The 17,373-nt window shown below is 37.1% G+C and overlaps 1 protein-coding gene across 4 annotated transcripts in view; it reads right to left on the bottom strand.

Annotated features, from left to right (window-relative positions):
• Positions 1 to 908: 908 nt before the first annotated feature.
• Positions 909 to 17,373, bottom strand: part of IFTAP (intraflagellar transport associated protein) — a gene marked incomplete at its 5' end in the record, with an annotated part of 38,586 nt that continues 22,121 nt past the window's right edge. The window contains 6 exons of one of the 4 annotated variants that reach the window (XM_079310183.1): positions 909 to 1,245; positions 1,378 to 1,546; positions 8,005 to 8,135; positions 14,224 to 14,320; positions 15,266 to 15,337; positions 16,875 to 17,071. In XM_079310183.1, the coding sequence (XP_079166309.1) occupies positions 1,385 to 1,546; positions 8,005 to 8,135; positions 14,224 to 14,320; positions 15,266 to 15,337; positions 16,875 to 17,071 (659 nt within the window). In that variant the 3' untranslated portion in view covers positions 909 to 1,245; positions 1,378 to 1,384. Of the gene's footprint in view, positions 1,547 to 8,004; positions 8,136 to 14,223; positions 14,321 to 15,265; positions 15,338 to 16,874; positions 17,072 to 17,373 lie in introns of all 4 variants that reach the window. The other 3 variants (XM_079310185.1, XM_079310184.1, XM_079310186.1) reach the window with 3 other exon arrangements.

Here is a 17,373-nt window from a genome sequence, read left to right as displayed (position 1 = left end):
ACAGGCATCCTTTTGAGTGTAGATGCTAAAAAAAATTCTCATTACCTTCTCCCAGCAAGGTCCTGTACAAACCAGTTTTTCTATAAAACATACTTGTAATTTTTTATCAGTTTCCTTAACTATCTTCTGTGAGAGCTCTTCCTTTTCTGGTATTTTTTTTTTTTGAATCTCACTCCTAAATTATGTCCCCTAATCAAGGTAAATACCATTCCTAAAAACCAATGCTATTCAGATTTCAGTGGAGCATGATTACGATTTACAAAATCACTGATCCAGAAAATCACCTTTGGAACATCAGAACACCTTTCTTTGCCTTTGGAAATTACTGACAATGATGCAGCACACTGGCCACAGAAAATTCATCCACAGCCTTTAAACAAATCTATGGTTTGGTGCCCTGTCAGTCTGCTCAGGCACTGTTCCATATTTATCACGTTGATCACCCACTCCAGAAATAACAGAGAGAGGTCAAGGACAAAATGTTGGTCAGTAAACTTTAGTGAATGCAGTTCTACCAGAAAAGACAGAAAATACAATGTAGCATTGTGATGCTAAACCAAGCCTCACCAGCAAAGCTTCTAGTTAGCTGAAAACAAAGGATCCTAAACTCTTCAGAGGAGTACATACTACCTTGTGTCAGAGATGCACACTCTTCTCTCTCACCCATACTGCTGATCTTTACTCAACTCCAGCTCGCTGTATTTCAGTGATGCAGAACGTAAGCTATAAGCTGTTATTTGGAATCATCTCCTGTGAAAAAATGTAAAATCTGACAGCCTTTCAATGCCAATTCCTTTAATGGATGAGATCACTATTTTTGCCTCTGTGTGAAAGGGGGAGAGTGGTTTGAGCAGTTACTGTTTTAATTTTAGGAGTTGTATCACATCAGTTTTGATCAACACAAAAAGTTTGTTGGAAACAGGAATGTTTATTTTTTGCAGAACTAAAGTAACTAAAAAGACAGAGAAAAAAAATATTCCCAGATGTATTCACTCATGCATCTCTATACATTTAAAGAGTTCATACACTGATTTGTCAGCTGTATAAAAAACTTAATTGCGTTACTGAGAGAATGAGGTAAAAGACAGCTTTAGGACCAGCTCTGCACTACTCAGGAACCGAGTCAGTACCAGATATAAGAAAGAGCAGCCACGATGCTATTCTGAAATCCACCAGCTTGTTTTGCTCCTATGGAGAAGCTACTCCAGCACACTTAATCCTGAGACAGTACAGGATCCAAGGCACCTTGACAGAGTAAATGACAAATCTCAGGGATGCCTTTTAGTGGCCATGCAGATAAGAACACTAAATGAGGGTACAACTAGGAGCTACATTCATCCCATAAAAAAGTCATTCCAGCAGCCCTGCACAGAACACCTTTGACTCAGTCTTCAGCTTGTCCTGATTTGACATCTGTGCCCCTTCTCTCTTCAGACAACTCAATAATGGCCTTCAGCTCAGCTTCAGAGAACTTAGGGGTCAGTGCCACACTGTCATAATCAAATTCTTCATCAAGCGAGAATGGCTGAACATCATCACCCAGTAGCTGTAACGAGGAAAAACAGATACATAAATAATATTGCTGCAAGTGATATAAGGAAACTCAAAATACAAACTTCTAATTAATATTTAATTAAACTATTTTTTCTGACTCTAACACTCTCAGCTGATTAAGCTCTTTTTAAGTAAAAGAATAAATTCAATTATTCAATTTGACCTAATTTAAGCCATTTAATGTGCCCCATTTGTACTGTACTCTATCTGAATGAATATCATTAACTAATTTTGCTCAAGGCAAGGAATCTAAAAACCTCCCTTGCACATATCTATTATATTCCTGCCACTTGTAGCAGTAAGGCTGTGGGGATATGGACATGTTACATGCAGTTATGTTACATTTCAAAGACAGATTCCATATCATCAAAATTTGGGTTAGTGTTACATAAAGCTTCAGCATACAAGCATCTGATACTAATTTAACATGTTTTCCAGAACACAGCTTCAGTGAAGGAAAGGCCTGCAATGAGCAAAATGACACATAATCAATTTTCAGACTCCAATAATTTTTTTCACCATTTCAGAGACATGGAATTGGCTAGTTTGCATTTCTTGCATGATGAACATAAGAATCTTACTGCATTTGCCAATATGTGCTTTACATATTGTATAGCATTTCTGCATTGCTTCTGGTTGAAATATTTTAGAATAAACATTCTGCCTATAAAATAAAACAATGAAAACAAATAATTATGGCAGGCTCCATGCTGATAAGGAACTGCAGGGGGCTACAACATGAAAGGTTTATGGTAAGCAGTTACATAAAATTAATTCCAGGGCAACACAGGAGACACAGCTTCAATATAAAAACTGTAGGAATGCTCCCTACCTCATGGGAAGCTAATATAAATTGTCTACAAATGTGTTTCAAAGATTTAAGTACTTCAGCACCAAATCAGCAAAACATTTAACCACATGCTTATTTTTTTCAAGCTTCTGACAAGTCCTCAGTGAAGCCTATGACTACTGATGTATATAAAATTAAGAATACATGTACTTGCTGAAAAGCAGGAAGAACATTCAGCATCATGTGATCACTGCTCAGTTTGGAAGGCACAGTATCCTGCACAATTTGATGTAACAATTTTGTAAGAAGAAGCATTGGCACAGTTAATGCCATCTAGTAAATCAGAGAAGTGGTAGCTGGATTCTTCTCTGGTAGCTGAGCACCCGATAGACATGGCAGAGAGCATTTGGGTAGTATCTACATCCTTTATTAATAAACTGCAATGTCGCATGAACAATCAGGAAATAATTTTTCTGGGGTTGTATAATTTTATTAATCATCTATATTGACAATTTTTCTAGGGATCTTCTTACATATTGGAGCAGCCAAATAATCCTGGATGCAGATATGTAGACAATGAGCATTTATCAGAAAAACTTCGTAGACAGAGTTAGTCTAGAAAATACTATTCATTCTGCTCACAAAGATTATGTTGCTTATATTCATAACTACTTCACAAAAACTATCATTAACTTTTATAAATAGCCCATTTGAAACATTAACAGGAGATAAAGCCTGCACACATACTCTCATTCCCATTAGAGACAAAGCAAATTCCTTGACCTCCTCAGCATATTCATGTTCATTTTCATCTTTCCCACAGGCAGAGCCTTGTAGAATTCCTTGTCAGTAAGACTACCAACAACTGGATAAAAAATGGTAACAGCAAGCAGGGTTCTACTACCTATCTTGCATTTTCAGAAATCCAAAGCACTTTTCCAAAATATAATGCAAGGCACAAATATTTTTCAGTTATTTTGGTTTTAGCAATAATTTTTACAACATTGTGCTAGTTTTGGCTGGAGTAGAGCAAAATTTCCTTGGCAGTGACTGGTATGGGGCTGTGTTTTAGATTTGTGCTGAACACAGGGTTGATAATACAGAGATGTTTTTGTTATTGCTGAGTAGGGCTCACACAGAGCCAAGGTCTTTTCTGCTTCTGGTACAGCCACAATGGTGAGAGAGCTGGGGGTGCATGGAGGAGACACAGCTGGGACAGGTGAGCCCAAGTGACCAAAGGGACATTGCACACCACACGATGTCATCAGTGCACAGAGTGGGAGGAAGAAGGAGAACAGGGGGTTTGCAGTGATGTTCTTTGTCTCCCAGGGGACTGGCACACGTGGTGGGGCCCTGCTCTCCTGGGGATGCCTGAGCACCCGTGGGAGGCAGTGGATCAACTCCTTGGTTTGCTTTGCTTGTGTGTGTGGCTTTAACTTTCCCTATCAAACTGTCTATCTCAAACCATGAGTTTTCCAGTTTACCCCTGTGATTCTGTCCCCAGTCTAGCTGGTGGAGAGTAAGCAAGTTGCTGTGTGGGGTTTGGGTCTGCTCAGGGTTAAATCATAGCTAAGGTAACTGAGCTAAGAAGAGTTCACACTACAGTAAGCCTTTATAGGGATTTTACAAAAATGAATCTATTTTCCTCTGTCAACAGAGTTACAGAAAGCATACACACATCCACTCTGACCTTGTCTTGGCCTTCCTGTCATTCCAGGAACATTTTATGCAGATGCAGCAAAATACTGGAAAAACTTTTGTTTACCATACTCGACCCCACAATGCTAACTGAAATAAGGTATCAAAATAAAACATACCCGACTTCACTCTGTCAACAATTTCTCTGTTACCCACTCATTGCACATATGAAAAGTTTATTCACACTGCATATTTATCAGTGTGCTTCATTTCTCAAATGAATACTTGAAGTCTAAGGGATTTCTTCTTTTCTTCTTCTCCCAAGAAGCCATTGACTTCAAACTTCCATGAAGACAAGCAATCTAAAACTTATATACTGCAAACTGCAATTTAGTTCCATGTCAAAAGGAAGACATTTTATGATAGAACACTGAATTCTCTGAGCTGATCAAGTTATTATCTTGTTATTTTTGCCTAAGGAGCTGAGAGAAATATGTGCATTTCAGGTGTCTAATTTAACATCTAACTGAAATCTTTCTGTGAGCTCTCTGGGAATAGAATCCTGCTCTATTAAAAAACTGCCAGTTTGCTTAAGATTGCTTCTGTGATTTACTCTCTGAAGAAAAAAATCACTTTCATTTACAGTTCCAGCATGTCGAAATTAAAGGAGGGAATGAATGTAATATTCATATTAATAACTGAAATATTTTGCTAGAGGTTGTTTTACAAAGTAATATTGTAAATAAAATACCTTAAATTGACATTTTCAGAAGTCTATTAATAATTGGCAACTCAGTTTTTTATTAATCTGTGTGGAGCTACATTTAGCTGAACAGTTTGTCTCTATCCTTCTAAAACTTGTGTTTCTGTGTAATCATGGCACTTTATGATTCACTTTTTCAAATTATGTAAAGCTTGCACGTACACTCACCAGTGATTTCATTGCATGCTCAAGGGAAAACTTACTAGCTCACTAACAATAAATAAAAAAAATTAAGTCAGGGGAAAGCATATATGCTATGATCTCATATAGATTTAGTATATCCTGTGGTGCCTGGGAGAAAAAAAAGTTTGTTTGAGCTTGGGGCACTGGACTAGAAGTCAATAAATCTTGGCCAATTTTCTACTTCTGCTTCATCATTCTGGACAAGTCATTCAATCTCTGTGTCTTTACTGGCCTCTGAGAAGATATCTCTTCCATCTTCTTTGACTTAGTCAATCCTGTCTAAGTTCTTCCATGTTCCTGTTGCATTTATGCATAGCACATAGCAGAAAGCAGAGGCTCATCAGTAAAACTTTAACCAAAGGAACTCAATGGAAGTTGTAATTTAGGAGATAAATGCTGCTGTGCCACAGATAAAGATAAAATTACAGACATACTAAATACTTTTTTTTAATGCTCAAATTACAGACAAATAAAAGAGAACAAAAGGCAGAATTCTTCTTTCCTAATCTCAGTCATACAAAAATTAGGTTTCTAGACTAAGGTAGTCAATTAGCCAAAATTGTGGATGGAGATATATTGCATCTTACAACAAATTCCTACAGCAACTGGGATTAATCACTTTCTGAAGTTGTTTATTTCTGCTTCTTGGTGACTGGAGGACTAAAACTACATTTAAAGCTGAAGTTAGGTGAGATGAATACCATTTTGAATGTATGTTTATATATAGCAAATGGATGGAAAATATGCCATACACACTCATGTATGCAGAGAGGCAAATAAGAATGAATAAAGACGTGAGGAATTAATACATAAAAATACTATTGCACCTCTTATGAAAGCACATATTAAGTAGAAATAAAGGGGAAAATAAATTTTTGGGTAGGGGAATTTTTGTGATAATGTACTTCAAACATGGAATGAATGCTAGTTCAATTTGCAGTGGCCTGTGGGAGGGCATGTATGCTCCACTGTCAATACTGAAATCCTGAAATACATTTATATCTAAAGGAAGGAAAGATAGATGAAGCAACAGCGGTGGACAACACAAATAATTGACTGTGTCATTCCCTAAGCCACTTCCTAACACCTTTTGACAGAAAAAACATTTTTAGGGAGACAAGTTGTTCTTTAACAATTATCCAAGTTATAAACTGGGCCTTAGCAGAGCTTCTTTTTTTAAACTTTCCCCAGCAATATGTTAAGAGATACACAATTTAGCCTAAAGTGCCTCACAAGTGTTTCCATAGCATAGACATTTCTCATCCTGCTATTTTTCGTATAGAATGGTCTTCCATTCTCCAAGAAAACCAATTAGGCAGCCACATTATGTTGCCCTTCCCTAACAGATTTGTTTTGATGGACAGAGAACAGTCTCATTTTAAAGCAGAGATGTCTCCAGGGAAAATCTTTTTCTCTTTCTAAACTAGTCCTGCCATAAGCAATGCAAGGCTTAATTTTCAAAGCAATGACAATTTGAAGCACTGAGGGACTTTAAAATGGACCTGGTTCAGTCTTGACAGTTCTAAAAATCAGGTCACAGTTATATTAGCTAAATGAAGGCAAAAATATGTTTATAATTTAGGGGAAAGACTGCCTTCATTTTAAGTAGCCTGGCATCAACCAAATGGTTGGGAAAATTGTCTTTCTTCTTGAAAAATGCAGCAACTCATAGCCAATGTAATAATACTCAGTTTCTTTCATAACCCAAATTTCCCTCAAATGGAAATGAATTTTGCATGCAGTTGGATCTTTATCTATTTTTCATGAACTATAGTTTAAAGAATCATATGCAGTCCTTTATGAACTCCGCAGGCTGCTACAATCCTCCTTCTTCTCTACAGAAGTTATGAAATGAGAAAGCTATAAAACTTCATTCTAGTTTTTTGGGTATTATTTTGTGTCCAATGGATATATCTAAAGGCAAAAACCTTGAAATATGTCAATCCTTAGGGAAAAGAGTGAGTATTTTTATTCACAGAATGGTAGGTATTAAAGCTTGAAAGGTCATTTAGAACATCTACTTTTTCCCAAAGCAGACTTGCTCCTTATAGTGAAGAGTTTATTGCAAGGAACTAAACACAATTGAGCCCAGGAAAGGAGGCACCATATGCAGTGCTATAACCCCAACCCTTCATCGGTCACACGCCATTTATAAACTTGATTTAAGCCTCATGGAGCATCAATAAGCATATGAAACTATCAAAACTGGCCCACTTTTGCTGGAAGCTAGCTCCAGCTTTTACTGCACTGAGCAGGCAGGGGAAAAGAGCAGTGAAGACTTCTCTGCTATAGAAACATCCCCAGAAGTTAATGCTCACGCTGACTATTTGGATAGGAAGCTTAATGACTTAAAATAAGCCTGTGAGCAATCCACACCTTCTGTTGCAGTTTGAGAAGAACTGAATTTCTGAAGGAAGACAGCAATTCTAAATTAAAGCTTGCACTGACTGTGTCTGATTAAAAGGCTCAGAGGCAATAAAGCAAACCCCTCCACACCAGACCCTGACAATGCAGTTTCTCAGCAGCATCTTGCTACTACTCATTTCCAAGGGACCAGAACTTAATTCTGGCCATATAATATTCTAAAAAGTTTTCTTTTTCTTTTAAATGTCATCTTAAAGGGATCATTCACTACCTCCCTGCTGCAGAAAATGGCTCCTATATTAAACAAATGAGTATGCCATAAGATCATGGGATCACTGGAAAATTAAATGGTCCATCATTCTATGTAAGTCAGGGTTGCTAAATGGCTTAAAAGTGCAAGGGCTTACTTGAATATTCTGTGAGTTACACAAATTAAATATTAAAAAGCCCACCTGAAGTATTGAAGTACACATTTTGAAAAGGTAAGATTATATAGTAGCAGTGTGCAAGATAGAGTATTTGCTTCAATTCTTAACATATTTAACAATTCATTATTCAGTTTAAAATTAATAATATGACTTGTTAACTCACAGAAGTTCAACATATTAGATCTATATCCCTCTGTTCTTGTGGATGTAACAGTAGAAGCTGATAGAAAAAATAAAAATACCCCAAATCCCCCAAGTTTGAATGAATACATCTGACCTCATACCTCTTGGGCTTTGCTGTCTGATGGCTGGGGAACTGACAGAGATCTGAACTTTGGCTGAACAGGCTTATCAAAGAAGGGTGTGCAGCAAGTCACTGTCTCTTCCACCTCTCCTGGGAGAACTAATGACCCTGCTGAACAAAAAAGGAGTCAACATTAACCTTCCACTCGCAAATTAGCAAAATTAGCAAAAAATCTGTTCAGTGCTCAGACATGGGCAATAACTTGTTAGTCAGAGTGTGATGTACCTATTGTTGCATACGCTGTCATTAAAACAGATCCATGTATTCCTGAGCTAAAATCCAAACAGTAATACTGTACTAAGGGAAAATCAAACTTGTCTGAAAACAGACAGGTAGCTCTTCTTTCTTAAGGGTGCTGAATTAAAATCTGGATGCAGATGCTCTTAAACTCAGAGAGCACCTGGGATTACACTCCCCTCTTTCAGAACAAGCATGGATGGTCCTCAGCAGAGATGTCTGCAGTAGAAGTTATAAAACACCTCGTCTGCCTCTGATGAGCTGAGCAAGCTCATTCATTTCTCTTTAGCTAGAGCTTCACCTGTACATTGGGCATAAAGAATCATTGCAAAGCATCTTAGTATGATTCTCACAGAACATTAAGTAAAAATACCTGGTAGAACTACTAATATTCCCCACTGCAGTGCCAGATGACTCTCTTGTCTAAGGGTATTTCACAAATGTTTGTTTCTCCCTGAGCTTTCCAAAAAGAGGGACTTGAGAGAACTTGCCCATATCTGGGATGGAATGCCATGTAACCTTTCCATGTGGGCAGGATTTCTTCCACAGTTCAAAAATGAACAGCTTTTCTGAATCACTTTTACAAACTTCAGCAAAACATTCATACTAGTACCAGTGGGTTTTCATTCTGTGACAGATCAGAAGGATATGCCTTAGGTTTAGAAATATCTTCTAACGTGAATCAATCTCAGCTCTGCCACAGCACAGATGTGTCCATCATGTCTCAGTAATGTTTTTATGAAAGAACTTAAGGGGACCATATGTCTTGCAATTTAGTCAAAGGATTATGTAAATCTACCTACTATTTTTTTCAGCTGATATACAAGTTTCTTTACAGTTTTATACTACATTTACATTTATCTTGTAATCTTAGAATAAAATTTCAAAGCATTGACTAAATGCTACTTAATGGAAGCAACAAGAGAGTACAGAGATCCAGGGTGAAATGGATGAAGTGTATATTTATGTCCACCTGCACAATTATCCCACAGTAGTGCAGTTACAGACCTCTCATGCCCCTGTGAACCTGTATTTGAAAATAAATATTTCCTAGTTGGTCTTTGTAAAAATCCATTATGAAATTCTTCATTTAGTTTTCTTCTGGGAATAGTGTACTATTTAAAAGCCAGCAGGGCTTTGAATTGCAAAGTAGAATGTTCTTTTTAAAAGAGTTGAATTAATTCCCTTGGGTAATTTCTGGATTTTTGTCCCTTGTTTCATGATTCACATGTAAGTGCTTATGTCTATCTCCAGCCATCTAAGTGCTTTTAGTCCTTGTTCTCAGCACAGCATCTGCTCTGATTCTGCAGCAGCTATATGAGAAAACTTTCTGAAAAGGGCAGCACAGTTTCCAGGTACCTAGGCTATGTCTACACATGCTCTGCACCTGCTTTTTTCATAATTAGGGTCAAATGTATTTGTAGGACAGAACAAAGATGTGAATGCTCATTTAAAGACAGTGCCGTCTTCTACTATTGTTTCTAACTAGCAACTTGAATCTACACCCTTACTAAAGTAAGGGAAGTCTGGACATCAAGAGGTTTTCATCACCTACTGATATAAACACTGATTATTCCTGCACTAAGAGCTTTCAGCAGACCAATCTGCAGAGAGAAGATGAGGAGGAAGCACTGTTATGCAACAGCCTGGCAATGGCTCAGAAAGATAACTCTTAAGAATTAGGACAACAGAAGGAAATTTATTTTGGCTTTTAGCAAGAAGTGCTTGTCATACTCAGAATGTCAATTCCACTTTTTAAGGCTTGTTAGTAATGCAAACAATGTTTCAAATTCCCTTCAATCACCCCCTAAGAATGTAATCAACCTTTGTTTGCCAGTAGACATGCCAGAAATGAGCTTTGTCTCTCTCTATGCTGGCTGTGTGACAACATATGAAAGTCTAATTGGTAAACGCTGCTTTCCCTGATAATGTTTAATAAAGAAACCCCTTCAGAGAGAAAAATTAGAGAGTTTTGACAGTAGTCCTTCTCAGTGGGAGCACCCAAAGGAACTCCAGGCCATTGTAAGTTCTAGCCAGTACCTCACAGCTTGTTTAGGCTGCTGCTGCAGCACTACTGGATGATGATCCTAATTAAGCTGCTAATTATGTTCTCTGTGGAGGTGATTAATTAGCAACAGGAAAGCCTTGGATACTGCCAACAGCACCATATATAGAGATAACTGAACAGGCAGTGATACCAAGAAAACTGAGAAGACATTTTGAAATGCACATCTCATACCATGAAGAACCAACTCCCAGGATGATATATCTGACAATTTTACTCAAGTCTAGCATACTTTAATGACAGCATATTTGGAAAGTAAACAATACTCTTTAGTTCCTCCCTACCACATCCCAGAAAATGATTACTAAATCTGTCAACACTGCTGAGCTTGAGTTTTTGCTTATTCTATACCACAGGCATCAGTTATGAGTATAGAAAAAAATAATCTACTGGCACAAGTCTGCTTTTAACTTTCAAGAGTGAGGAAGTTCAAAGTTTTGTCTATAACTTGACTGTAGCCAAACGATGCCCAGCTATATATACACTGACAACTATATATACACTGACACAGGTTTTACCACTTTCAGACACTACATTTCACAAAAATGCTGTTGATGGGGAGTTGAGAAGAGAGTGATAACACAAAAAGCTTAAAAGCTAAATTTTGCAGTCTCCTCTAATTCTCATGCTTCAGGCTGTTAGTCCCAAAGAGCTTCCTAGTGTGAAATCATCTCAAGGCAGTGTTAAATGGATTGCAGAGACTGGAGAAGAAAAACAAGAAAGGGATTCACCAGCTGGGAGGGAGCCCCATACTTTAAAAAATCCACCTCATTTAACTCTGAATCCTCTTCCTCAACCTGAGTTTTCTAGATCAAAGCATGAGCTCAAAATATGAATGGAAAGATACAGATAATGAAAAACAACAGATATTTATATAATTTGCCTAAATAATTATTTAAATAATCAATAGTTATGCTTGGCCTCAGCTTCAAAGTAACTAAGTCAATCAGGTTCTCCTCAGCCTCTGTGGGGTTACAGACATCTGGGACCTTGAAAAGGCAAGTTTGCAGTACTTCAGTGCTCCAGACTGGATTAGGATGAGACAATTATATCCCTGCCTATGAAGCCTCACCCACATATTTAATTAGTCCTGTTTTAATTTTCTCTTTATTTTAAACAATAGCATACTCAAGATCTCCAGACATTCTTTAACATATTTGGTACTTTATTCAAATATTACCTATTATTTCCAAGCTATCCCTCAAGCCTACAGCAAGAAATTTGCAACCAGTCCTGGAAAGTCCTGTTGCCAACACACAGGCACTAGGCAGCATCCATCCATCCCTGGAGAAAGCCTGATGATCTCTATTGTTGCCTTAAGCTCCTTACAGCTAGAGATTAAATTCAGGGAGAAGGAGTGATTACAGTACACTGTGCCCATGCTGTCTCTACAGGCTGCATTAAAGGCATGGTTTAGGGCAGCAATTTCACTTTGCCAATCATGGTTTACTGCCAAAGTCCCACAATGCAAAACATTGCCCCTCATTCAAGCTTTCAGCCCAGTACCATCAATCAAAAACACCTACAATGAATTTGCATACTGGCCAAATCTGCAGGCTGCTTTTCCTACTTGTAAAAAGCATTCACATCCATTCACACCTTAAAAGACACTGAACTTTGCAAGATAAATTGGAAAAATAAAAAATAAAAAACCCCAAAAAACTTCACTAGAATGACTCTTTCAGGACATCTACCAAACATCACTGGTTAGATGGGATGTTTTAACACCTACCTTCCATCGTGCTTCTCATACTGTCAGCTTTGAGCCAGTTACCCTTAAGTGTGAATATTTATTGTATTAATGTACAGTTGCTAACTCAGCTAACTGGTCTGCCCTTCAAAGCTAAGTGAAGCACAGAGATATTGAACTGCTGCCAGTAACAAGGAGAGATAAAGGTTTGTTGCAAATACTAGCAAGGTATGATATTTTTTACTGGGTAAAATAAGCTATGATATTTTTAAGCTTGTTTTGACAATATGAAGTCTTAAATCAATCATTTCTGACAGTCAGTTCTGACATAATGTGGCTGCATTTAAAAAGGTCAACACAGAATGTCTCTAACTTGTGTCACAATTTACCTCATTTATAAACTATCTGGAATTCTTCAGAATTAATCTTTCATTAAGGTTTTCACCAGTGATATTATTCTAGATTACTTTAACATTACAAACAATAGAAGTCACATAATTTTCTATTTTAAAATGCATTTTGTTGCTATGGTTTCTACAGGACTAAGATTTTACCTGTCCTAGTATAAAGCTATTGAGTGGATTTTGACAGGTAAGACAACTATCAAACAGTAAGTGTTATTTTCTGCACTGACTCAACAACTATTTTCACCACAGAAGCCCTGAGCAAGACCCAGGCTGTGGGTTTCCCAGGTATAAATTTGGATGCTGTTCACTTTCCTTGCAGCACTTAGAAGGAACAATTAATTTCTGGCTAGGCAGTGTTTCAATGTTATAAAGTACAATCTAAAAGCCTAATGTTGTTAGTGAGCATTGTTGATACAGTCTCATTCTACACTGAGGCAGTCTGCCCCAAATGAAGGGTGTTTTACCAGGGCTTTCCATATGTATGTGATTAACATTTATTCAAATACACAGAAATTACCCAAAAGCTGGAGAGAGGCAAGGTCTGTCACAGTACTGAAAGCACTGAGTTATCCCCAAGCTTGAGAAGAGCTCTATTTCATCACTGTTCTGCTTGGCATTTTAGTTGGGCTTAATTCTCATCAACCAATTTGTGGCCTGTTAGGAACTAGAGATATCTAACAATACCTTAATGAAGTAGATGCAGGCATTTGTCCTTTCATTATAATACAAGTGAAATATGGGTTTGTGCTTCCACCAGTAAACTCCAGGGGTTTTTAAATAGATGTTACCAGAATTTAAGACATAAACATAGAACAATGCCCTACAAAGGGAAAAACAGGGACATATGAACACTGCACTCAAAAAGAAAACTGATCTGGGACTGCTGTTTTATTATCTCCTTTTGAAAGGCTGGAGAAAAAATATTTGCCATAAACCTGACTTACGTTGCTTTATTATTTTCTTGTGAGATACTGGAAGAGTCTAAGCCCTCAGACTTCACAGGAATTCAGGACACACAGAAAGGAAAGATTAATCAAAACTTTACTGTTAGAGTGGAGAGACCAATCAAGTGGCAATAACTAAGACACCATGGATCAGAGCCCTGCAGCTTCTGTCACTGACCTCAGGCAAATGCCTTAAGCTGTGTGGCTTGATTTCCTTGTACAGACACTGGTATAGATGAGGAAAATTAATTTAAATACTAAAAGATTCTGGTTATAATGAAGGCCATACAAGGACCTATGGTAGATAAATAACTACAGGTATTAGTATTCCATTTACTTTTTGGAGGTGGGAGAGTTAAAATTATTATAGATGTACAGAACAGTTCAACACAACTCAAAATGCACCTAATTGGAATTTTTAAAGAAGTTCACTGTGAATTCAGAACTAGTCTAAACTATTTTAAACCCAGGATTACATTGTTTTAATAGGTAGAGACAGCATTTTCATTAAATATTTCCACTTTACAGAACTGTCTCTTAGCATCCCCATTACTTAAAAAAAAAACCCTTTTGTAATCAAAGTAATTTCAATACAAAATAGAAATGCATAAATATGGAGAAATGTTGGTAACAAGAAGTGCTCTAGAAAAGCCTGAAGAAAAAAAACTATTCACACCAGGACAAACTACAATAAATATTCCTCTCAATTTATTATTTCATTACCTCTTAAGAGTGAGGAAATTAGTACTTCAGTTTGGGGAACTGGGGCAATGTGGGGAATTTTCTAGCAATAGAAGAACTAAGGAAGATCATCTATTTTAGGAGAGAAGCAGCTCTTTAATCAGTGTTCACACACCTGCATTCAAAGACAGAAAATGATGTTGGCTGTGAAGGGGGGAACTGCATGTCTCTTCATCTGTGTCTACATCTTCCAAGTGTAAGTAGTTGTCCACCTGCCATGAACCCAAATTGGAAAATAGATGAAAATGTATCAATTCCATTCCTTATAGTACAATCTAGAGCAAAGCAAAAATGCATTAAATTCTCTGCTTCATCTTCTCCATTTTCCCCTGCATTTTTCCAAGAAAGCATATGAATTTTCTTTGAAATGTGTAACCCAAAGGAAATACTTCTAGGTACAGTCAAAGATTTACTGCCAAAATTGCCACATATCAACTTAAGTGATGGAAAGGAAGCTCAATCTGTACAGTAACTTTTTCAGGAACTTAGTGGGAAGATGGAGAAGTAAAATATTTTCACAGGAAAATGATGCATGCTAAGTTACTATGCAATTTTGCAAGCTCATTTCATATGGCACTAAGAGAGTACATGCTGTAGGCAAACTAGAGCTTGATCCTTCTGTTTTGACACTAATGGTGAATTGATTAGGAAATAAAAAAACTAAGAATTATTAAACTTCTAGTATTTCACCTGGAGCTCTGTTCTACTGTTTTCTCAGGCTAATGTCCCTTGAACTATCTAAACTATTTAAAACATACCAAAAGACAAGACATTTCTCATTTCAGGTATCACTGAATAGATGCATATGGTGAGAATGAAAGGTTTTTCCCAGCTTATCTACAAATACTGTTACCATGGAGGATTGACTACATGCCCTGGATTTTCTTCTGTGTTTCCATGAAGTAATTGAAGATGCTCTCAGATAATTTTTCCCAAACTGGACTGAAAACAGTTTCATCAAGACTTACATAACCCTTTCACTTTAAAAGTATGCACTCACTTACATTAGAAGAAAATTAGGATTGCTCTCATTCTTCTTTCCCAAACATGGGAAGAAATACATCAACAAATTGCAAGTAATTTGTAAATTAATACAAGAAAAATAAGTTATGTTCTGCTCATAATCCCCACTTTGAAGAAAATCAAAGAAAACCTACCTTTAGTCTTTCAGACAGACCGAGATTACTTCCATCAGAGGCACCAGCTGCTGAGCTCTCACTCATCACTGTCTGTAGATAGATGGGCAGAAATACATGCATGAAACAGAAACAAAATCACAATCAAAGCTCCTACTGATTGATACATAGCTCACAGAGTCACAGAATGGGTAAGGCTGGAAGGCACCACTGCAGGTCACCTTGTCCCTGCTCAAGAACGGTCCCCTAGAACACATTACTCAGCTTTATAGATGTTGTATATAAAAATTTTTAAGAAGTGAATGGAATGCTCCTGAGAACAGAACAGGTACAGGTAATTCTTGGAAAACCTACACAGGATCAGACTGAATCAATTGCAACAACAGTGCAAGTAATCATGGCATGCCTAGAAAGCAGCATTTAGAATGGCAGCACTGTGTTCAATAGCAGTCCCATTCTCCTTTCTCAGAGCAGGCTTAAAGGTCACAGTGGTCAACTCACTGCTTTATGGCCTCTTCCTGCTACTACACAACAATTTTTCTGCTGCATTCTACTCTTATTGTATTTGTTTCTTAAACTGCCAATGTGTCAAAAAATGTGCAGGCATGTCTGAAGCTTTTTCTTCTTTAGAAACAAAAACACACAAAAAGCTTTATGGAAGTTCCATTACATAAAGGATAATGGAAGTTGTACATTGCTTTATGTGTCAGAAAGACAATTCAGTGTGGCTAAAGTAAGACACACAAAGACAAATTATACCAATGAGGAAACAATACTTATGAAAAAAATGGCAAAAATATTGTCATTATTACTACTCAATCAACTGACAGAATGTAATTGCTTTAAAAGCCTTGCTTGATTCTATCTCACAGATGTCCTAGTAAGGAGGAAAGTGGCAGCTTGTGGTCTGATGTGTGGCAGGCCCATCATTTGAAAGCACTTCAGTGTGTTTCTCTGTGTATTTCACAAAAGGACCTGCTATTCCTTTTTTAATAAAAGTTTAATGAAGGGAAATTTTGAGTGCAGACTAGATCACAGCTTAATTATTTGTTATTCAGTCAGGAAGGCAGAAGTTCTTAACAAGTAGACTCAGATTTCCATCTCACTCCCTTCCAGATGATGTCTGTTGTTTTCTTGTCCCTGCACATTAAATTCCTAATCCCTTATGTTTCAGAAGATCAAAACTGCCCCTGGCCTGCCTAGTGTTTACTTCAGGCAGTAACATAGCTTCAGTAACACAGAACTCTGTACTTCCTAAAATTTACAAGAAACAAAATAAATCTGTCCGTGCTGGCATCCATACTTTTAGGATTACTTCCAAGATTTGTTTTTTCCTTTTTGCCAACCTCTACCACAAACTGCAGTCTCCAGTGAAAGCACTACTTAACTCATTGCAGGGTGCCTTATTTGTTAGTCAGATTATGGCAGCTCTTCAGCAGGGCAAATGCCACTGCCAAACATGATCTCTGCAGGTGCCTCTCTAAGCATTTAACACTTAGGTAGTATTTTAAATATTTGCCTCAAATAGGATAAATACCACTAGCCTCTAACATTTGGACAGTGTATCTCCCCATATTTTCATCTGTTTAAATGTGGTGCTTGTGCACATGGACAAATGTTAACTCATCACCTCATTCTCATTTGGCATCCGTGGTGGAAATGACACCCACATTTCTTTGCTTCTTTCAGGTGAGCCATCCTGTTTATTTCTGTTTGGTAATTCGACAGTAGAACATTCTTTTCTTAAGGAGTCCACTTTACTTCCCTGAATTGTCTTTTCCCCTTTCTCTGCAAGCAGAATCACACCATATGATAAAACATAATGCACTATCCAAGAAAAAGAAAAGCATATATTTACTTATATTTAATACTGACTTTTTTTACACATTTGCTTTTCCTCTCATGAAAGCTTCCATACATATTTTTTGTATAAAATAAAACTTTACCATAAAACTTTATCAGACTTTACCATAAAAATGAATATGGAGTTTGAATTTCAATTGCACAGAGTTCCACCTATTATTCAATACTGAGGAATTCATTATCGCAAAAGCTTATGCAATACACAGAAAACATGATAAAATTAATCAAAAATTGAAATATGCCAAAAAGCAAGACAGTAAGGTTAG

This window comes from Erithacus rubecula, assembly GCF_903797595.1.
Source record: "Erithacus rubecula genome assembly, chromosome: 6".
In the NCBI taxonomy this organism is placed as follows: Eukaryota; Metazoa; Chordata; class Aves; order Passeriformes; family Muscicapidae; genus Erithacus; species Erithacus rubecula.
Note: the sequence above shows the minus strand (reverse complement) of the source record. Positions and strands in the feature narration are given on the sequence as shown.